This window comes from Lichenostomus cassidix, chromosome 2 (genome assembly GCF_008360975.1).
Source record: "Lichenostomus cassidix isolate B80296 chromosome 2, HeHo_3.0, whole genome shotgun sequence".
In the NCBI taxonomy this organism is placed as follows: Eukaryota; Metazoa; Chordata; class Aves; order Passeriformes; family Meliphagidae; genus Lichenostomus; species Lichenostomus cassidix.
In genome coordinates this window covers 104,483,711-104,506,733 of record NC_139482.1, presented here as the reverse complement: position 1 = coordinate 104,506,733, position 23,023 = coordinate 104,483,711, and the positions used below count along the sequence as shown (strand labels likewise).

Sequence of the window (23,023 nt, the reverse complement as noted above, 5' to 3'; positions counted from 1 at the left end):
TGCTCATTAAAAGGCTAATTACTGTTTTGCAGCTGACATTACTAGGAAGCCTGTTATGGTATCTTCAATTTTATACAAAAAAAAACCAAAGCTACAGACCTGTCCTTTATTTTACCCTGCCTGTACTGTGCCCGGCATATAGTTTATTTCTGAAGTATAATGACATGCTTGGTTGAAAAACTAAGTGGTAGCTTGGTGTCCAACCTCAGCTTCACATTTGTCTTCCTTTCACTTACATGATGTAGTCAATGTTACACTGCTAAAGAATAAAACAAGAGTCTGATCTAACTATTGCAGAAAAGCAAGGGTACATGTCTTTTTATTTCTTTTTTTCCCCAGAAGCCTTCAACAAAAAATCGGAGGACCCAAAACACACAGAGAGGTAAGACACTGACAGATACTAAGGCAGTACAAAACAAACTTATATACTATATGTAAGCAGAGTTCCTTCAGAAACTTGGCAAACAGCACTACTAAGAAAAGTACTTTCAACATGATAAAGGCCTGCAACTGCCTTAAAATAGAACCAAACCCAAACAAGATTCTGGAGTTTTAAGACAGAAAACTCTACTTACTTGTGTTTCAGTGCCACAAAAGCTAGGTAAGCAACTACAATCAATTTTCATTCTAGCACTTGGCTGTTACACTTATTAGAAAAGGGAAATAAGCTTTCTCCAGCTCAAACAGTTTAAGTAAAAACTCAGGGATGTTGGTAAGCTCCTGGTCACCCTACTCTGAGGGCTGCATGGCCAGAGCCCCCCCCTAGTGCACATGGAGCAAAAAACACACATGGAGCCGGGATGCATCAGGCTTTGGACTTCAGAGAACCCCATTGGGATTTCTACAAGTTATATGAGTCACCCTGAGACTTCTAAATGAATCAAAATAGCAGATTGTCTGGAGACAAGATGTGCAAGTGCAAAAAGGAAAGTACCAAAACAAGGGATGGTAAAATACAAGTTTTAAACCCACAGTGACACCACCAGGAGAAGAAGTAACAACTGTGAGGCTGGGTGTAATGTAAATACATGGGGGAGATGAACAAATCAGCTTTTCTACAATGACTTGATGGAGAAATCCTTTGATAAAACTCAAGTAGGATTCTTTCAGCAAACAGAAAGATAAGCTATAGATTTTGTAGAATTTGTGTACAATCAGAGATGGAAACCCTAGTTAAGCAGCCAATCAATGAGAACTCAACAGCAGAGGAACCACACATTGCACAGCACAACTTGCAGGTCAGAAGTGACACCAGATACACATGAGCAATGGGCAATAATGGTTTTTGCCTACAGTGGAGAGCATTGGTCTTCTAGCATCCACACCTTGACTTCCTAAGAATCTGCATTCCAGCAGTATGTGACAGTACTACATAGAGATCATGACTTGCACAGTTGTGGTGGTTTAGCTCAGCCCAGAACATCAGCAAGGTATCTTTGACATCTAAGAGAAATTTGAACCCCTCAAAAGCTGTAGTAGGCCTGGGGAAGTGTCTGAAGGGTGGGGAGTGGCACAAAGATGGCTCCTGTGTGTCCTGAGAGAAAGTTCTGAAAAGTTCAAGTCCAGCAGAGCCAATCTCTGATGGCTCTGAGAGTGATGGACATGCTACTGGCCAAGTTTGGGCCAATTACAGGTGCTAGTTAGACCTCTGTGAAAACATATTTAAGAAAAAATCAAAACAAAACTAGCCACACACTTCTTTTTAGTTAGAGGAGGAGGTAAAAATATGTGAGGGGATAACAGCATGGAGACACCAAGGTCAGTGAAGAAGGTCGGGGAGGAGGTGCTCTAGTGCACCAGGTGCTGGAGCTGAAAACCCTCTGCTAGCCATGGTGAAGACCATGGGGGAGCAGGAGGTCCCCCTGCAGCCCATGGAGTCCACAAGGATGCAGAAATCCACCCACAGCCCATGCCAGAGGAGCAGGTGGATGCCTGGAAGAAGCTGTGATCCAGTGGGAGTCTCATCGAAAGAGTTAAAATTGCAAAGGCCTTACAAGGCAGAGAAAGGCCTTGCTCCTGGGATGGAAGCAGCCTGGCCTCGGCTCAGGAGAGTCTGCACAGCACCCTATGGAAAAGAGATCTCATGTTGCAGCAGAATTTGGGCAGGATGTTGCTCATGAGATTGGACCCATGCCAAAGAAGTTCCAAGAGGACTGTCTCACGTTGGAGGGAGCCCGTGGCTAAGTAGAAAACCCCTCTCCCTGATAGACTGACCAGAGAACAAACCCCTCACTCTGCCCCCTGCCCATGTTGTTGTTTTGGAAAGAGGGAGGGGGGCTGAAGAGAGAAATGGCTTCTTAAGAGGGATGGGGTGAGAGTAGAGAAACTGTCTTAAGAGAGAGAGAGAATGAGCAGAGATAAACAGTATTTGTAGAAGAAGAATTGTGGTGATGAATACATTTACGGATTTGCTCTATGAACTAAGAAAATACCCCATACCCCGCCCCCTACCCGAGCAACTGTTGGTTGGAAGGAGGGAGGGGGATGAATAGAAAATGGGTTTGTAAGAGGGAGGAGGGTGAGTGAACTTGGTGTCTGAAAAGCTTATTTTTACCTCTCATTTATCCTCCAACTCTGTTAAGTAATTAAATCACTTTGCAACTTTAAGTTTGGAGCCTGTTTTGCCCTTTTTCTTCTGTGTGTCCCCCCCGTCCGTGTCCTATCTCAACTCATGAATTTGGTGTGTTTTAACAGTTTTTTTTTTCTTACCCCTCTGCTGCATGTCTGCAGCAGGAGAGAGCAGGGGTGCCTGGCATTTAGTCAGGGTCAAACCCCAACATCAGTCAAATGGAAAATACAGTAAATGTAACTCCACTCTGAGATACCATCCAATTATACCACTGAAAATAAACAGCAGCAATTCCATCTTCATAAAACTTCTGCGAATAAAAAAATACAGAGCAAGGTCAGCAGTGCTGGCAGATGGTGTAGAAGCACCATTATCCCTGACCTTGAAGAAGAAAACAAAGCTGAAGGAGCAGCTGACTACAGGAATAACTATTAAGTTATTCCAGTCAATATGGAATGCCATCCATCACAAGGGGGGGGCGTGTCTACTGACTTGATAAGAAAAGTAGGTGTGCTGCTAAGAAAAAGAAGAACATTTGATCCAGATGCACTGATACAGCAACTAACACCAGCAGCAAATATCAGGGGAGAAATTAGTATTGGTCTTACACATACACCAGCAGGAATAGTGCCACAGCTGCAGTTATGCAAGGTAGCAATGAATGCACACAGTAAAGGTCACTTTAAGTCTTTAAAATAACAATAGCTTTGGCAAGGAAATCAGCCCTCCGAAGGCAAATGGAGGAAGTCCAGTGCATGTTGCTTTGTCACCAGATTAAGGCAACAAGGGACTGGACAAATCTGTGAGTTTTAGCGAAAGGTTTGTAATGCTGTATTTCAAATTTTATGAACTCAGATAATTCTAAGTTTCAAGAAGCTGGGAAAAGTAAAGCAATAAAAGGAGAAAGTAGAAGTTGGTAGAGAAAGTGACTGAAATGACAAAGAGGTGTGAGGTACAGAAATAATAACAAGTTTCTTACACAGGAAACCAGATTTCAGGCAAATGCTGAGAGAATGGTTTATAACGTTACTGTCCATTTATTATAGGCACTTATAAAAGCTTTGCATGTGTAACCTTTTTTTAAAGGAAGATAGTCGTCCTTGTCAGTAAATACTGTAAATAAAATTAGAAAATGATCAGTAGATACATTTCTGCTTAACAGAAATGTTTTTCTTTGCAACTCAGAAAGATGAAAAACTTGACTTGGTTGAGACTACAGGAGAAATGCAACTGCATTAAAATAAGCAAAACCAAGTCTGCTGACAAATGCAAATAAATGCACAAAGTAAATATAAACATCTCCTTCCTCTCTGGATTCCAAAATAACTGACTAATTAATTTACTTACTGACATCTAACTTATACTACAGGCAATTTATTAAAAAACACCTGCTGCTTGCATAAAGGTGGCCAAAAAATCATGATTTTGTTTTTTAAAACAATTATGATCAGCAGCTAGAAGCAACAGAAGGACACTAAACTAAAATAATGAAAATTCTTGCTGTTTCTTCCTAAATACCTTATTTTCATTGTTGTGGTGACAAGATAAATGACCAGAGAACTGAAGATTTGACTGGTATTATAGATCTGACAGTTTTAACTGCAGTAGAAAGCATATTTCTGTACATTTTATAACGCTCACCCACAATTAGTACACCCAGACATTTACATTGTTTTTACTCAAAAAAGAAAGTGGTAACAAGTAATTCTTAAAATCTTTTAGAGCAATTCCAAAGAATAATTTCATGGATAATCCAAATAAAAGCTGATGAACAGACATTAGTTATCAATCACCCAGAGACAGACAATCTCAACTTCCCTTATGCACTCATTATTTGGAATTCATGGAAAAAAGTACACCAACACAGATGGCTTACAGATTACTTTGACAATGATGGATGACAACTACAGATACTTCTTTCAGAGGCTATGCAGATGAAAGCACAATCCCCCATAATGAGAAACAAGGGGAGGATAATCACAGCAAGAAAAAGGCAAGTGGTACGGAGCAAAGAAATTCAGAAAGAAACTGATTCCTAAATAACTAAATTGATTTAGTACACTCCTGCAGATGGAACTATTATTTTCCACTGAAAGTCAATGGAAGTTACCAGCTTTACATCCTCAGCTCATGTGATACTAAGAAATAAAATCTAGACATAAGCAAACTCACAATCTTCCCATTAACTCTTTGCTTCCATATGACATCTCTTTATTGGATGGGATATGTCCACACATTTCTAAAGGAGGTTACATGTTTAACAGCTTGGTTTGGCTCTAGAATTTAAATACATGTAGATAAGAAATGTGAATGGAGTCACCAACCATATTAGCCAAAAGTAGTTTATTCTTCATGGATGTAGCAAACATGTTACTTGACCTAACAGCACCATAAACACAGATTTCAATTCAGGAATTTGGGGCCTGTGGCAGCAGACTCTCCCAGATTTAAGTGTCAGACTTCACAAGAAGAAAAAAAAAAAAAAAAAGGCAAGAGGCACCTCTCAGCCATTTCATATGTAAACATAGCACACAGAAAACACAAATAAAACCTCCAACTATCTGACCAGAAATAAATGCAAGTTTTCAGCCAGCACCTGCTGGCCCACCAGCCAATCCTCATCTCTCCCAAAGCTGGCAGGCCAGACAGATTAATTTTGAGGACCAGATGCAACCTATCAGCCATCAAACAAGAACCCTGACTTACAATAATGAGCTGTGTTTCTTTAATCAACTCCATTAGCATGTGTCAAGTGTTATCCATTTGCAAGTCAGGGTCTCTTCCCAGCTGTATTTACATGGGCACACACTCGAGTATTGTTGATTCCACATTCTCTGGACCTTTCAAACCAATTTCCAAGTACCAAAACAAGTTTGCCCCAACTTTATGTGAACTTCCTGACAGCTTTACAAAACAGCCCATAAATAGTAGTAAATAATAATAATTAATTGTACACTTAGCAAGTTATTGATCTGTCACAAAATTAAGCATTACATCCAAATTATTGTCAGACATCCAAGAATCCATTCTGTCTGAAATGAAAACTGGATTTGATGAAACAATCAAAGATAAAATTAGTGTAGGAATGGATTACAATCAGGTAAGCACTATTTACACAGTCTCAAATTATCCTTTCTGTACATCCAGAGATACATATTTTCTCTTTTATCCTAAATATAACATCTATATATGTCGTCTCACACACAGTTTAACAGGCTTTTTTTATAATTGATTGACCAAATATTGCTATTTCTACAAAACTTATGTGAAGGGTCATCCTCCCCCATTCAAATTTACATTTAACACTTCCACAGGTGGCAAAAGTTTGGAAACAGAATATAGTTGATTTTAAAATAATATTTTTTTTTAAAATTAAGGGAATAACTATTTCAAAACGGAATTTTTCTCAAGGCCAGAAGGAATCCAGTGATTCCACAGCACTTTTACTGTGTAGTCAAAAAATTCTAACATAGCAACTGAAGTCATAACAATCACCACAACAAAAAAATCAGTTGATCTGTATACCATTCTATGCAGATTTTGTAACTGTATTACTTTTCCATGCATCACAAGATGGAAGATACCAAACACTGTATATAAGGAACTTATAAGGAGTATATAAGGAACTTTCTCTAGAACTGGGGGACACCATGAAGCACATAATTTAATACTGACTCATATTTTAACCCTAGCATCTTCATGCATCAGAAAAGCTGACCTGCACTAAATACATTTATTCTTTTTAAATGTAACACTAAAATACGTATTTATCACAAAAGTGGCACTTATTTTCATTTTAAGTATAAAAATAAACTTTAAGTGAGGCTATAAGGCCGTATAGTTTACATTCAAAAAAGTAACTAGTCATTGTTTAACATTTTATTACTGTTACACATCTGACAAGATGACACTTCAATGTTAAGTTAACATGATTTTCCTCTGCACAATCAAACAAAAATCATGCAGAGAAAATGCTAATTAAGACGTTTAAAGCAGTTGATAATCAAAGTAACCTTTCCTTGACCCACATTAGGATAAGAAAACCCAGCAACAGAAGGTACTTAGGCTAGAGTCTGACCCATTTTCTCCCCAAAGCTGGAGAAGTTGCTGGAGAAGCTTCAAAAGGAAATGGAAAAATCTAGTGCTAAAGCAAATTAAGGTCATAATTTAATTCAACACCTTTCCATTTGCAAAAAGAAAATTGCTCCCAACAGGATTCCGGGTGTTGACAGTAACTTAAGAACTGCAAATCTTGCAGTAATCACACCAAAATTTGAAGTCAACTGAAGAGTTCAGGAGCTGAAGAACAGGTTTTTTTAAAAAGTTTGTAACTATGCAACTATGCTTGCCCTTCTTTTCTGATTTTTAATTTAAACACAACAGCACAGAAAGATAAACGTGTGTGATGCAAATATTTACTACGGCAGAAAGCAGCTCTAAACTCGTAGTTATTCACATTTAATAAATTCCCAGATCAGACTTTCTTACTAATACATATGCATGACTCTTACAGCTGGATTCACAATGACCTGACTACCAGCATGCAAACTGACAAAACATATTACAAAAGCAGGACCATAAAGCACAAGTTATTCTTACTGCCCTTCCCCCATAATGCATTTTACCCTTTGTATTCTTTAATACTTACCATGCCCTCAAAGCCAACTCTGTAAAGGTTTTTAGCACCATTGTCCCAAAGAACATATGCTGCGCTATGCGGACTCGACGCACTCCAGTCTTGGATTTCAGTTACCTATTCAGTTGTAAAAATAAGGAAATTGTTTCTAGAGCAAAGACTCAGAAGCACAATTTGAACTTAAAAACTTACTCATCTCTTCAAAATAATTAGTGATATAGCAGTTTTGCTAAACCTGATAAAATTTGTTCTAAAGCTGTTTTCTGCTTGACACAAGTGTTCTCTGGGTGTATTAAGACAGTAGCCTGAATAAATGCTTTGTAGGCCTATTTTTCTTTTGTATATTTGGTAGGTTATCTGACTACGCAAGCAGAGAACAAAATCTGAACTGCTTTGATATGTTCTTACCAGAAGCAGCATTTAACTAAGAAAAACAGGATGAAAACCATTCTAATTGCTTCAACATGTCTGGGTTAACCTGCATTAGCCAGGTGGCTGTGCACTATGTTAAGAGACAAAGTTTTACTTCCAGAGCCAGTATGTTTAACAATAGTACAACAGGAGAGTGAAAATGTCTTTCCCTGACATTTCTGAAATCAGGAGGCCACGTACCAGATTCTGAAAACACTTCCATTATTTTTTAAAATAAAATCAGTTTCCAGAATTTGCTTTCACTCTTATTCGTATTTATTTAAACGGTGTTTCTGCTACCTATGACGTACCTTTCCTTGTTTAAAAACATTTATATGCAATTATATTTTTTTTCAGATGTATATGCAAACAATCCCGCTAATACAAGTTTAGTACACAAAGCAGACCATGCAGGTAAGATTCTTATTTTGCAAAGTTTCAGAGATTTCAGTGTGTCTTGATATGGGAAGGGGTAAATAACTCTGATGAAAAAAGCTGCATTTAAATATTCCTTGCTTTAAGAGATTTAAACTTACTATTTCCTTTCAGTAAAATTCAAAATAAAATCCCCAAAAGTCCTAGAACTTCCATTGTCTAGGATATAAAATAAGCTAAACAAGAATAGAAAATAGGCTAAATATTATAAAACTTTTCACCCTCTTTAAAATGCTGTTTAAGTGTATTAAAAAAAATTCAACAAAAAACACCAGTTCAACCCAGATATGAGGACATCCAATTCTCAAATTTGGTGATAAAAGTCATAGTATATTTTACATTGCCTGTTATGTGTTCATACTTATAACAAACCTTCATTATTTCTCAAGGTAAATGGAAGTTGTGAAAGGAAAATATGCAAGGGTTATGATTAGTAACTTAGCATTCCATACAATTTTCAATAAATCCAAGTATTTTTAATATAACACTACATCAAAAGCACTCACTTATTATCCTAAGGCAGTAACATCCACACCCAAAACTTGCAAAACTTTTAAACTGGAAAAAAAACCCTATAATCATTAGGTGAAAAACAAAAACCCAGGGTGCCAGCACTGAAAACCAAGAGCAAGAGATAAACAAATGTGCTGGCTCACAAGCAATAAGACTACAGAATGCAGTGATGACTAAAAAGGGCTACTCTTGATAGCTCTGGTTTTATACCAGCTCTCTAGTAATGCTAAAATATGCTCAAATCTTAATGTTTTTACAAGTCAGTCTTAAACAGACAACCATGACAAAAATTTAATAATGAAAAAAATTCTGTGCTGATATTGTAAAAAATGCAAATTAAAATGTGAAAGAATTGGCTATGGTATGCATACCCTCCTCTTCCTAAATGTTTAAGTATTACAGGATAAGATTAAAAAATGTCTAGCCAATTAAAATAGTTACTTTTATGAACGTATTTTTACTCTACAATTAAATAGGCCACTGAAGCCATTACATGAGCACACAAAGGTGCATCTTCTTATTTAAACCAGTTTTATTTTTACCTTTCCTCTACGCCCATTGCCACCATCTTGATCTTCCCATTGCCAGTCAACTCCTCGCACCACCCTGGCACCTGCAAAGATTCCTCTTGCTGTAATTTTCTTTGATTTACGTCGAGACTCCAACAATACCCTGAAGTTATTAAAAGAAGAACCCACAAATGTCAAGATAATAAAGGAAGTCCAAAACAAATCTTTGGGGATGGGAAGGAGAGCATCTCAAAACAAAAATAACCCAAAACCACAGATTTCAGTGCATGAACCACACAAGGTAGTACACAAAACAAAAAACACTGATCTTCCAAAATCTGATTTATTGCATGTTTATAATTAGTTTTTTAAAGTCTAACAATTGGTCTCCAGCATTCATCTTGTAAATGCTTGCATACAGATCTGTACTTACGTTATTGAAATCATTAAAGTACATGCAGAGTCACATAAACACATTTCTGTTTCTCTTAGATGCACTCCAGGCCAATACTTCTGTCCCACAACTGCTCTGTTGCTTTTATTCAGAGCTATGCTATTAAGAGCACCTCTTTTCCATCCTCCCTCAGTTTATTTTCTACATGCTTTTTATAGCATCTCTTGGCAAATTAAAGTCAATATATTAGCATCTATTTTCTCAGTTGTACTATGTGGTTCTTTTCTAAAGCAAACCTCTTCTTTTCCCTCTGACTTCAACAGGACTAAAGTAGATAAGCCTAAACAGAACAGTTCACGAGTATTTAACTAGAAATAATAGAAACTAAGAGAAAAACACTTTCCTGCCTTTTCAGTCATCTCAAAAGCCACCAATTTTCACGAAACAAGGCTTCTTACTTCATACCAGGAAAATGTTGCCAGACAAAGTATTTTTCAGCTGACATTCGGAATGTTTCCTGACCACTTCAGGAAATTTCTCAGCCTCCTGCTAACTTTTAACATCCAGCAGATGGCACACAAGGAAAAAGTTCAACTGTTACAATCAATGCAAAGAGCACATGAAAGTATTGGCCGTTTTTCTGAGAAAAATAAAAGAGTTATCAAAAACACAAAGAAATCTTGTTTAGAGAAGCTTCTTAAAAAGTTCTCAACACCTACAAAACTGAGACAAAAACCGGTATACATTACTTCATTATGCCACCCATATGATATCCCAGACTTGAAAATACAATTGTAAGAGCTTATGCTTCCCTTCATCAAAAAGGGATGTTCTTACATGCCTCTTGCCATTTTTCCTTGAGACATCCCTCAAATTCAACAGCACCGCTTTGCCCTTTTCTCCTCCCTGAAAACAGTTAACTTTCTTCATTTTTTCTCAGCTAAGCTTGATGCAATAGAAACAGCTCCTTGGCAGAAGATGCCTTCTAGATAAGAGCTCAGTGAGAGTAAACAAAGAAAAGGAGAAAGTGACGAGATGCAAAAATTTTACAGCAATATTGTACACAGTGTACAATATATCTTCAAAATTAAAACTTGTGCTGTATTCACCATAACCAACCTCTTAAAACTACACAGGAAACTTCAGCTTCAGAAAGAAAAGAAAGTCTGGCAAGCATTCCCAAAAGCAATGAGACTTTTAAAAAAGAAATTAATAGAAAACAAATTTGTATTTCATCACCTATTCTCCTTAAATTACACTAAGCCAGAATTTCTAATTCCAACTTCTAAGTCTTGTTCTGCATTCAACGTTCCAATTGAGAATAAGCTTATGATACCCATTTGGTACCTACGTTTACTGATATGAACCTCAAAAGTAAATAAATATTAAGATGGGGGCAGGGGGAAGAGAGAGAGAGAAGTTTTTACTTTTTTTTCCTGATTAAGCCACTGAACTGGGCATCTGAGCTATAGATAAAACTTTTAAGCAAACACTTGAGAATATAAACACAAAATGTACAAGACACAATGTGAGAACTCAGGTTCTGTGCTCCAACCACTTCCCTTAACTGTATAAGAATTGATTAAAGCATATCACTAAGGTACAGCATACTTCTAAACCTAACTTCTCCCAGAAGAAATAAATATTGTCTCACACATGCCACATTCAAACATGTACCATTCTAAAAAAAATTTTTAAAACTATTTTGATGATTTAATGAATGAACATTCAGGAAACATATCACAGAAGTGACACCACAGTGTGTAGCCTTTACCCAGTGTTTTTCCATAGCTCTCCAAGTATTCAGTAACAGGCAAATATTGCTTTTCACACTTAAATGGTAGATAAATCATGACAGAGAGGGGCTTTGGATTGAGACAACTATTTAAACTCAAGAACAGCTATACAAGAACACACTAAATGCAATTTTGCTCAGAGTTCTCCACTGAGAGATGATAATAGATGCTTAAGAACATGAAAACCAAGGCAAGGGTAGAACAACCCTTCATAGCATCTCTTCTCTGCTTCCTGTAGCGAGCAGTTTAAGCAGTTCAAGTTTTCATTCCCAGATCATTCTGTTTTCCATAACCTTCAAGGAAGGTATTTTCCCTCAGTCTGTCCACATCATTACTGAACCTAACTAAACTTTCATATTCAGAAATTCATTGACAAATCCTTTGTGATTACACATAGTGTCAAGAAAATTGACTTTGTTTTAAAGCTGCTATATGATAACACAAGGACTAGGAAGCTTTCAAGGAGGTTAAGCAAAACTCAGTAATCACATCCTCTTTTCTGTACTCTCTTCTTTTTAAAACTTCCAGGTTTTCCAAGATCCAAAGATTTATCCTAGCTGTCCCTCTCTTACAAGGGGGTAGACCCAGAAACAGAATCTAACCTCAACCCACTCTCTTACCTCATCCAAGTTTCCATAACCAAACGTGCAGCTTAAAAGTTAAGCACAAATACCAGTTTCTACTTGATTTCACGAGGAAAAGGTTCGGTTTTACCTTTCACTTCCTGGTGTGGTAATTCTGTAAAAACGATGCCTCAAGTGATGCTTGTCCCCATGATAGCAAACTGTGCACAAGTCGTAATTCGTGCATTCAGCACATTTCCAGCGGATGCCAATGATCGGCTGCTGTCGACAAGTATCACACATAGTCCCATCATGCTTGATACCTGGGGAAGGAAAAAAACCCAAAAAAACCCCTAAAAACTTTGCTGCATGACTACACAGACTTCTATTACACACCATTATAATTTGAAACCATATACAAGAAAGTTAATAAAAAAATGCTGCTGGTAATACCCTATCAGCCTATATGACTGAGGGTAAAAGAGAGTGGACTTTCCCTCATATCTCCAGTAGGCAGTCTGTTCCTGAAATATTCTATCTTCTCTCAGCTTAAAAAGCTGAGAAAGCTAAGTCTGTTTCCTTCTATCTATACAGAGGAGAAAAAGAAAATGAGAACTCTTTTAACTACAAGTTAAAGGGTCAGAAATGCATTTATAAAAATACACAGGGCAATCTAGAATTTTATCTTTGGAGCATGGCTATCAACACAAATTATATCACAAAGGCTACTGTGCTCAACTGTGTGTGGCAGCCTGAAAATGACTGGTTTGACTTACACATTTTGTACACTGGAAAAGAGAAGTGCTTGTCTCCATCCTGTTTTATACAGGAAAAAAATTAAGCTCTCTTGGATAGGTGCCATTAGCTTCATGAAAATCTGTTACCATTTTTGAAGCATTTTACTGCTATTCTGGTTTTGTTTTTAAAAAGAATGTGCCAGAGACAGACCAGATGTAACCCACCAGCATGAGCTCTGCCAAGCCTTCCCCAAAAACTGATCCCAAGACTACTTTAGTCTTACAGCTTTGCCAAGATACAGAAGAGTGAAAATGATCAGTCACAGAGTTTTCATCCACCCATTCTGAATACAGTGAACAGCTACAAGTTTGTTAAAACAAATTGTGCTGCTGTTTGGAAAAAGTAGAGCAATAGAAGAGAGAAGCACTGGCATTCAGTCTGTAGCACTAGACAGAAATGAGCACTAAGAAGATAAGAGTAACACAGAATTTTCCCAGTCACTCCCCCTAAAAAAAAACAACCCAGATCAATTTGAAATTAGTGAGGAAAAAGAATGGATTTTATCCCCTCCAGAAGGGATACTTTCAGAAATTACTGCCAAATTCACTATAAAGCTATTAGTCACTTACATCCAACAGCTGAGCCATCTGTAGCAAAGAAAAATCAGCAGTTGGAAAGGCAAAACTGAAGGAAATGCCTTCTTGTTTGATCATTTCACATAAACACGTAATAGCTGAGGTTGGAAGTAACCTTTGGAAATTGTCTCTTCCAACCACCACTGCTCAAAGCAGGGTAAACTAGAGCTGGCTGCCCAGGACCATATCCAGTCAAGGTTTTGAGCACCACTAAGAACTGACTCCACAACACTGCATATTTGAGTGTTCAACCACCCCTAGAAAATAAATGTTTCTTCCTATGTTTCAGTGGAAATTCCTGTAGTTCAGTTTGTGCCCATTGCCTCTTGCCCTGTCACTTGACACCACTGAAAAGAGGCTGGCTCTATCCTCTTTACAGCATTTCAACAGGTATTTATATACACTCTTAAGACCTCCCTGAGCCTTCCTTCTCCAGGCTAAGCACCACCAGACCCCTCAGTCTCTTCCTGTACCACATGCCCTTAAGATCCTTTACAATATGTTTCCAGCCCTTCATTAGACAGACTCTCTGGATGACCACACCTCTCTCGCACTGAGGATTGTATTGAAGCATTTTACTTTTTTTATGGCTTCAAAGCCAAAGTCTTCAGGAGCAGGTGCATTAAAAGCACTGAGATATCTTGTTAGTGTTTTTGTCACCTTTAAAAAGTCTAACTAGTTATGGTGCTTAGGGCTGAGAGGTAGGATTTGTTTTGGTCCTATTTCTAACCGATTGCTAAATTAGTATTTCACATTGAAACAGCAAAGTTACACGTCTTTGGATTTTGGTTTTTTTTAATGCCTATTGAACTTCAGGGAAGACATTTGGCCAAGGAATACACTTATTCTGGATGTGAAAGGACCAAGGAATCGGGTGCTGTAGGTTTGTTTCACTTGACCAAACAGCAAAAAAAAGGGCAAAAGAGGTATAATCAGGAATCATGTGATATAGGTCATCTCACAGTAAACTTAAATTTAAAAAAAAAAAAGCATTTCTTGCCAGTGAGGCAAAAGCTGCTATGCAGAAACTCAGCAAAATTTCTTCAGGAAAGATCAAGAAAAAAAATGTACAGATATTTGACTCAAGTCATTTTCCTGACCATAGTGTCTGGGACTTAAAAAAAGAACAGTGCATGTCTGTACTTGAAGTGTCTGATCTAAAGGAACATATCTGTATCTCACAGATCCCTAAACAACACCCTGATAGATATGGCCTTTCTTCATCGTTTCCTGACACATGATTCCAGCAGCAACACCCACTTCAATGCAAAACTGACCATGCTGCTCCATTCTTTCCATTATGCAAGCAAAAGGTTTCTCCAGAGCTGAGATGCAAACTGCATCAAGAAACATACCAGGCTGGAAAACAGTCAGGAGGAAAAATATTCAGCTGAACTGGTTTCCCAATCCCATTCTTTGAGGTGCTGCACAAGGCTACAGGCATGAGAAACAAAGAACTGTAGGGCAGAAGCAGGCAAGTAATCCTGTTACAGAATGTCTAACAACTGCACTAGTGATCTGGAGGAAGAAGTAGATGACAGTGCACAGAGACGTTAAACTTCATCTGCTAAAAAAAAAAAAAAGGTAAAACAAGGTGCTACTCCTGATCACATAATGGGATACTAAACTCTTATTCATGGTCATAATACAAACCAAATTACTTAACTCAATAGTATGTGTTAAAGAAGATTGAAAGAATTTATTTATTTTGAAGTTCGAGTAGATATTATAGGTACTCAGGTGTGGTGGGTTGACGGTGGCTGGCTGTCAGATGTCTACCCAACCAGTCTCTCACACTCCCTCCTGTTCCTCCTCAACAGGACAAGGAGTGAAAACAAATGAAACAGCTTTGGTAAAGAATCTCACTTTTAGCTTGACCTATCACCATCACAGGCCAAAAAGATTTGACTTGGGGAAAATTAAACAATTAAAAAAAAAAAAAAAGAGGATGGTGAAGGAAACAAAAACACCTTCTCCCTATACTTCACTTTCTTCACAGAGACAGTTACACTCCTTCATTCCAAACTCCTCTATCTCCCTGCTTCTTCCCAGGGCAGATTAAAATCACAATCATTTTGGTTGGAAAAGGCCCTTAAGACCATTGAGTCCAACCATTAACCTAACACCACCAAGAAAACTAAACCACATCACTAAGCACCATGCCTACATGTCTTTTAAATACTTGCAGGGATTCTTGTTCAACCACTTCTCTGGGCAGCCTGCTCCAGTGCTTGACAACCTTTTTGGTGCAGATGGGGAATGGAGGGTCAGTCCATAATAGCTCCTCACACTTTTCCCCTGCCCATCATGGATCCTCTCCATAGCTTTATTCTTTCAGGGAAACACTGCTCAAGCATGGGTTGCCCCCTGGGCTGCAGTGAGGATCCTCTCTCTACTGTGGCTTTCCATGGGCTGCAAGGGGACAGCCTGCATCACCGTGGTCTCCATCAGCTAGTTAACCATCTACACATCAAAGCTCAGCACTGGGGACCTGATGGTGGCACTTCACACACCCAGCGGAAGGGAAAGGGACATTACTTCCAGTGTTTCAGACTAGCTTGGCTCTACCCCAGTGGCCTGAATGCTCACCAACATTGAGATCATACATTTCAACATACTTTCACCAAAAAGCTAAGCAGTTTATGTGCTCCAAAATCATCTATGATGTAAGTCCAAGCACAGTATATAAGAACAACCAGGAGATTGGATCAAGTGTGGGCTCTGGAGCCAATCTAAAATCCTGACCCAAAAGCAAAATCTGTCACATGAACCCTTCTGCTCTTCAAAAGGAAGGCTGTTTAAGAAAGGTTGAGAAACCAAACTTGATAAAGTTTATATTAGGAAAGAATGCCTTCATTAAACTACTGGAATAAATTAAAGTGCCATAGAAACTTCAAAATTCAAACAGCAGCCCTGTAGCTGACCAGCTGTGCATCAAAAGAGCACTTTAGTTCTCCAAACTGAGATAATGAAAAAAATCAAACTTCTAAACATTCTTCAAAATTTCCTAGAACCAGGCTCTTTAAAAATTAATCAGGATTTGTGTCATATACGCTTTAAAAAGCAAAACAAAGCAGGTAACGAGAAGTGTACTTTTAAATAGCTGCCTAATTACTTTTAAATAGCTGCCATTCCCTTATGTCCCTTCACCCTTAGTACACCATAAAATCCAATATTCCTGATGTCCACTCGCCATTAATGCCTTTTACTATTTGAATTTCATATTAGTTTTCTACCTTAAATGCCATGGTTATCTTCACTTTTGTCATCTCTTCCCAAATCCTCTCGGGATTACCCACCATTCCTCTGTCACCAGTCATTTATACATCAATTTTACATCCTTTCACAGGTTTTTAAAACCTGTGCTCACTCTTACAGCTATGAAAGGAAGTAAAACAATGTTGCTCAAACAGCTATTTGACTTTGTTACAAATAGTTATTTTGTACCGAAGATAATTCGATGGCAATATACAAATGTCCAATAAAAGGATTTTAACAGTAAAATCAGATGTACAAGCCACATCACTCACTGTCAAACACAGAAGACACCAATAGTGATTCCACTTACTTCTCAGAACAAGCAAAATCTGGTTTCCAATGCAGTCATTACCCGCTACGGAACATTAATAAACCAAAATCCCTTTATACCATAACAACAATACTACCATCAGGTAAGAGATACCATAAACGACTTTAAAATTTATGTGTTTACACCCCAATATAAAAAGCAATAACAATGTTTTGTTCTTCCTATTCTTTCACCCCAGACAGTTTTCACACTACACCCAGGCAAATTGAGAACAAAGAATTTTCAGAGACAACCAGTTACATTCTGACAAATTGCATGAACACTCCTATCAGTGTTCCCACAAACGTAACTCATCTATTAAATAAACTTTCTGGAAGCAGCCAGCTGACCAATTATTATTACAGATACAAAATGCCAGACTTTAGAAAGCATGTGTCCTATCTGGTAAGGGTATCACAAGATACACAGGAAGGGAGAGCATTATTGTGTAGGAGACATGGGGGAAGGGCAGGAAGAACAAAGAACACGTTTATTAAAAAAAACAGGCCTCCCAAGTACCACTACTCAGAAAACTATTAATTTTTTTCATTTGTGAGGGCTCCTGTAAGTATTTACAAATAGCCACTGAAAAAATCTTGACCAAGACAATTTGCCATAAATTACACTTGATGTGCTAAAAGCAAGAACAAATAAAAAATATGTAGGATAAATCATAGGTGGTCTGTCTTTTAAAATGTTTAACATGTTTGACTTCATGATCAATTATACACCTTTTCAGGTACAAAAAACCTATTAATACAAGTACAGAAAACTACTCATCTTCCACAGATAACACCTAAATTTTCAATATTACCACAATACAGCACATTATGCTTTCCACGCTGCACTGATGCACACTCCAGCTGGGGGACAATTCTATATCAAGATTCCATTTCCTGACCCCAAGCGCCTTTGCCACCTCCCCTTATTCAAACACAATTGGGTAAATATTTTCAGCAGGAAAATAATATTGTTACTTTGAACCAACCATATAAAAGAGGAAATGAATGACAAATGAATTCTGGTCTAAGCTCTATAGAAAGCAAATCTTCAGAAAGAGAATAAACAGAAAAAGTTTCTGTAATGCTCATGAGTATTATGTGAATACAGCCAGATGTGCTCTCTACAAACATGCTACTTGTCTGGCCTTTACCTCAGGCAAAAGGCTGCCTTCCCTTCTAAATATAAAGCTTGAATTTATATCTTTCTTGCTTCTCTTCAGCAACTCAGAAAACTACTCCTGTTTCTTTTCCACAACACTACCAAAAAAAAGGGGACACTCCAGACTCGTAGATCCTGGCAAAAAGGCTACATCATAGAAAAACAGGATTTATTTCAAATAATTGAACAACTTACTGTCACCAAAATAACAGCCTGCATCACTGTGGTCATCATCATCACTGCACTGCTGATGTATCACATCCCACCACTTTCTCCACTGAGGAGCTCGCTATGCAGGACCTACCTGAAGTTTTCCTTCTATGTGAAATTTCAATTCTTTTCAAATCATTAGTTTACCAATCCCTCTTAATTGCTCCGTCTCACTGAAAACAATGCTGGCCAATGTAAGTATGACCACACCAAGGGGCAGATAATACAGCTAGCTCGGTAGACATAACCAAAACCACCCCAAACTTCATATCACAAGTCCCTCATGACCTAGATGACTTCATCTGGAGCAAAGAGCTTCCAAGACATTCTTCATGTAAATGTAAAATGTTTATTTTAAGAAGACCATCCTAATACCTTAGCACTAAGGCTATTTAATTTTTATAAGATGTTAACATAGTGTCACAGTGGTGGTAATAGCCTACAAGCATTAAAAGACAAAACCTGAAGCATAGTTCTGGCATACACATATATATGCACGTACATCTATCAAACAACTTTCTTTTCTTTTCTTTTTTTAATAGAATGACCTTCAAACATAACTTTCATAACACAGTAAGCTCCTGATGCATCACTACTGCTCTTGGCTGCACAGGCCTCAAACTCAAAGCAGCACCTCTTAGCTGCAAGCACCACTTCTAAGAACTTATAATCAAGACTGGTTTTGAATGCCTACTAGAAAGAACTCCCAGCAATAACCAATTTTTCATTTTACTATTGTACTTTTATATGTTCACTATAAACTTACAATCACATTGTGACTGTACATTTACGAACCAGAGAATTTTCTTTCACTTTAAACTATAAGAGCCATGACACACACTCCACTATCATCAAACAAAAAACCACCCCATATTTTACAACATTTCTTTGCTCAACATCATTATCAATATGACCACAAGAAATTCCTGTCACCTAATCCCACCTACATAAATCTCCCTAGAAAAAGTATCTAACTATCATCCAAAGTCGAAGTCCCTTACTCTAAACAATGGACAGTCACTACCATGGAGAAAAAATAAGTCATTACAAAAAGGTGAAGAAGGCAAGTTATTTAGACAAGACTACAAAGTGAATCAGTAGGAAACCCAAGATTTCAGTCCAAACTGACAGCAGCCTAATTCCATTAAGTTTGCCCTTTTGCTACTACCACTTTACAGATTTTTACTCTTCCTGTCTCTGTGGAATCAAGACCCCAAAAGTACCTCCCTCTAGCAAAATGCAACCCTGGGTAGTTCCATGAGGACGATGCTCGTGTTCACCAGGAACCTCAGGAAGGGAAATACCATTTTGCTAAGCCTGACAACAGCAATGTCTGTGACACAATACACACAGTCCTATCTGAAACAGAAGTTCTAATTCTAATACAAAAATATAAACAGAAATGAAAATCAGAAGGAATAAAGCAAAAAAACAAACAAAAGCATAGACAGTTTTAAAACTGAGATTAAGTCTAGGCTTCCAGATACAGTTAAGAGGACACCATCTGCTTGCAAATACGTCAGGCAGGGCTAGAACACTGAGCATTCGAGGCTCATATGTAACATTTATGCATACACTACAGTTCTAAGCAGAAGCAGTCCCACTGGTTTCTACAGGACATCAAACACAGGTAAAGTTTCAAAGCACAAACATCTGCAAGACAAGGACTGACAACTTGAAAGACTCCTCTTTCTTGTTTCAAAGTCCATTTCAAAGGGATTTTCAAAAAAAAAAACCATCATCTTCATGCCAGCAGAGAGGAAGGTACCCAGTCACTGAAAAATTAAATCCATCTCAAAGGCTAACCATGCAACACTTGGGGTTCTTTTCTTAGCAACATTTTTTGTAATTAATTAGACTGAATTCCATGATTCTGTCTCTTCAAAAGTCTTTTAGCTTCAACCTACTGCTATAATTTTCCTTGCTGTAACGCTACACATAGCTGGCACAAAGATGGTCTCTCCATCATGTTCTAAATGAAAGACACATTACAAAAGCAGTACAGCCCAAGTATCTCAACAAATCAGTCCAAACACCTCATTACTAAGGCAATCCTGAGCGGCCCAAAAGTCACCTCACAGTATTTCTGATGAAACTTAACAATATCTATATTTTTCTGTGTGAGTTTTCACTGTAAAACAGGTGCTAAAATGAACATTTCCCTGCAGTGTTTGCAACACTAACACTGCCGCATAATGTCAGTGCAGATCAAATTCCATTGTCCAAAATGACTGGATTTAAAGCATAGATACCAAGCAGCCAAGCAGTTAAAAGAATGAACGAATGCACTTTTTTTCCCCTAGTACCTTTACTATTTTACATCAGCTCTGGCAATAGAGATAAAAGGCAACGTGCAGATTACAGGCACAAAACCAGTTTTTCAACTACTTAACGTAATCTTTAGGAAAAAGGTACTACCCATCTCTTCTACAATCCTCCCTATACTTGATTCAAGGATGACTGTCACTATTTCACAAAACTGCTCTGAAATATGAATTCAAGAAGGGGGGGTTGGGGTGTGAAAACAACCTCAAACCCTGATGTATCACCCTCTTGGTTCCCTCTCTCCACCTCCTCCCCAGCACAACGGGAGCCTGCTGGCTGTGGCAGATCACTTTTGCTTTGTCTACCCCCATGTAGCAGTCCCGGGACAACTCCTGCTGTCCCCGCGGCCCCGCGCCGCAGTTTGTCCCAAGTTCGCGCGTACACACACACACACACACACACACACACACACACACGTACACACACACACACATCCACATCCACATCCACACACACGGACGCGCACAGAGACACCCCCGCGCGGGGAGGGGGCAGGGTGCCTGACTCCCCCCGCCCAGATCCTGGGGAAAGGCGCACCCCTGAAAGGGGAAGGAAGGGTGCAATCGGCTCCCCAGGACGGGCTCCCGCAGCACCCCGGGGCGCTGCCCCCGGCCCCAGCGCCGTGCGGGTGCAGATCCCTCCATGTCCCCCCCGCTCACCGGTGGGCGCGCTGTCGAGGATGCGGAGGTCGTAGGCCCCGGAGCAGCGGTAGTTGGCGGCGGTGCCGTTGTCCCACACCACGACCACCTCCTCGGGGCTCTCGAAGCTGCGCACGGTGCCCACATGGCCCTCGCCGCCATCCTGCTTCCCCCACTTCCAGTCCGGGCCGCGGACCACCCGGGCCCCGACTCCTTCCACCATCACCCGGTTGTTCCGCGAGCTGCTCATCCCGGCGGCGGCGCCCCGGGGCGGATGGAGGGGGCGCGCAGCCCGCAGGCGGCGGAGCGGGACCCCGATGGGGGCGGCTGCCTCGGGCGCCGGGCGGGAGTCTCCGTCCGGCACTTCTTCTCGCTTGCTTGCTTGCTTGCTTGCTTGCTTGCTTGCTTGCTTGCTTGCTTGCTTCCTCGCTCGCTCCCTTCCTCGCTCGTCCCCTACACGCCCATTCCCCGGCCCCAGCGGCGCCCCCCGCCCGCTCCCACCGCCGGCCTCGCTCCCGCCGCTACATCCGGGACCTGCGGCCGCGACGGCGGCGGCTCCAGGGAGACCGGCGGGGCCGCCCCCGCCCCGCCGCGCTGCGCATGCGCGGCCGCCCCGGCGGGAGCGGCGCTCGAGCGCCCCCTGCGGAGCCGCGGCGGGCACTGCGCCGCTCGCCGTGCCCCGGAGCGGCCCGGGGCTGTGCCCGAGGGAAGGGCAGGGAGCGGGGCAGCGAGCGGAGCAGCCAGCGGGGGTTGTCTATCCCTGCCGCCAGGGCTCACTGGGGTTTCTCCAGGTCGCCAGCCTGGCGATTCCGTCTGGAATGGCGGAGTCCTGCTGCCGAGAGCTGCGGTGCCGCCCCGCCCGGCCCTGAGGCGATGATGAGGTGACAGCGGCGGGAGCTGCTACTGCGGCCAGGTTTCCCAAACTGCCCTGCTCTTTCTCCATCCACGAGTTGCTTCTATCGCCTCTGCTTCAGAGGCAGAGGGATACCAATTAAATTCTATCGACTGAGTCATGAGCGCTCTACCTTGGGTAAAGCACAGAGTCATTGAATGGTTTGGGTTGGAAGGGACCTTGAAGAGCCATGGGCAGGGACACCTTCCAATAGACCAGGTTGTTTAAATCCCCGTGCAACCTGGCCTTGACCACTTCCAAGGATGGGGCTTTTTATAATTCTACAATTCTATGATTCTAAATCTCTCTAGTGGTTGCCTCATTTTTGTGTTACTGTTGTGTCCTTGATTCCCATTTTCATTTCAAACTGTGGACTTGAGTCTTGCATGTTCTGAGGTGAGTCTGGGGGGGCTGTACTTTTGTAGCCCAGGAGCATTTTAAGCTGGTGTTCAGGTGCTCCAGTCTGCCAAAGGGAGGAATCAGTACCTCCCCCCACCCTTCCCACCTCGGTGCATCCCTCACATGGGATGTACCTGCCCAAGCTTGGAGCCAATGCTTTCAATGCAATTCTTCATAAACTACCCTCTTCATTAGCACTCACACGACACTCCTTTAACTCCACACATCCTTTCTAACCTTTTATAGAATATGATTTTTTACTTGAAAAATGATCCTCCATTGCTTTTGTCTCTCCTTTTTTGTGTCGCCTTTTTAAAAGCATCCATCTTAAAGAACAGACAAGTCTGAGCCAGACAAAAGAAAACCATTTCTTAGTCAAGAGGGATATGGCTGATAAAAGACACCCCAGCTACCCTTGTGTCTCTGGGTATTTTTACTGTTTCTGTGCTTTCTTCCACCTTTGTGGTTATTAATTCAGCTTGAAGAGTCTATGAGGTCATCTCCTGATTTATTTTTTGTAGTTTTTACAAAATGTTCAACACAGCAGAATAATACCAACATGTAACAACCAGGCCACCACATTCCTCACATAATTTATTCCTTCCTAACCCATGTTAAGGCTAAAGAATGT

At 40.1% G+C, this 23,023-nt stretch overlaps 1 protein-coding gene across 3 annotated transcripts in view; it reads right to left on the bottom strand.

Annotated features, from left to right (window-relative positions):
* The window catches only part of MIB1 (MIB E3 ubiquitin protein ligase 1), an 80,314-nt gene extending 58,640 nt beyond the window's left edge, over positions 1-21,674 (bottom strand). For 2 of the 3 annotated variants that reach the window (XM_085052681.1, XM_085052682.1), the window contains exons 1-4: positions 21,123-21,673; positions 11,978-12,149; positions 9,107-9,236; positions 7,218-7,322 (exon numbers count right to left, since the gene is read on the bottom strand). In XM_085052681.1, coding sequence (XP_084908807.1) covers positions 7,218-7,322; positions 9,107-9,236; positions 11,978-12,149; positions 21,123-21,351 — 636 coding nt within the window. In that variant the 5' untranslated portion in view covers positions 21,352-21,673. Of the gene's footprint in view, positions 1-7,217; positions 7,323-9,106; positions 9,237-11,977; positions 12,150-21,122 lie in introns of all 3 variants that reach the window. The other variant, XM_085052683.1, reaches the window with a different exon arrangement.
* Positions 21,675-23,023: the final 1,349 nt, after the last annotated feature.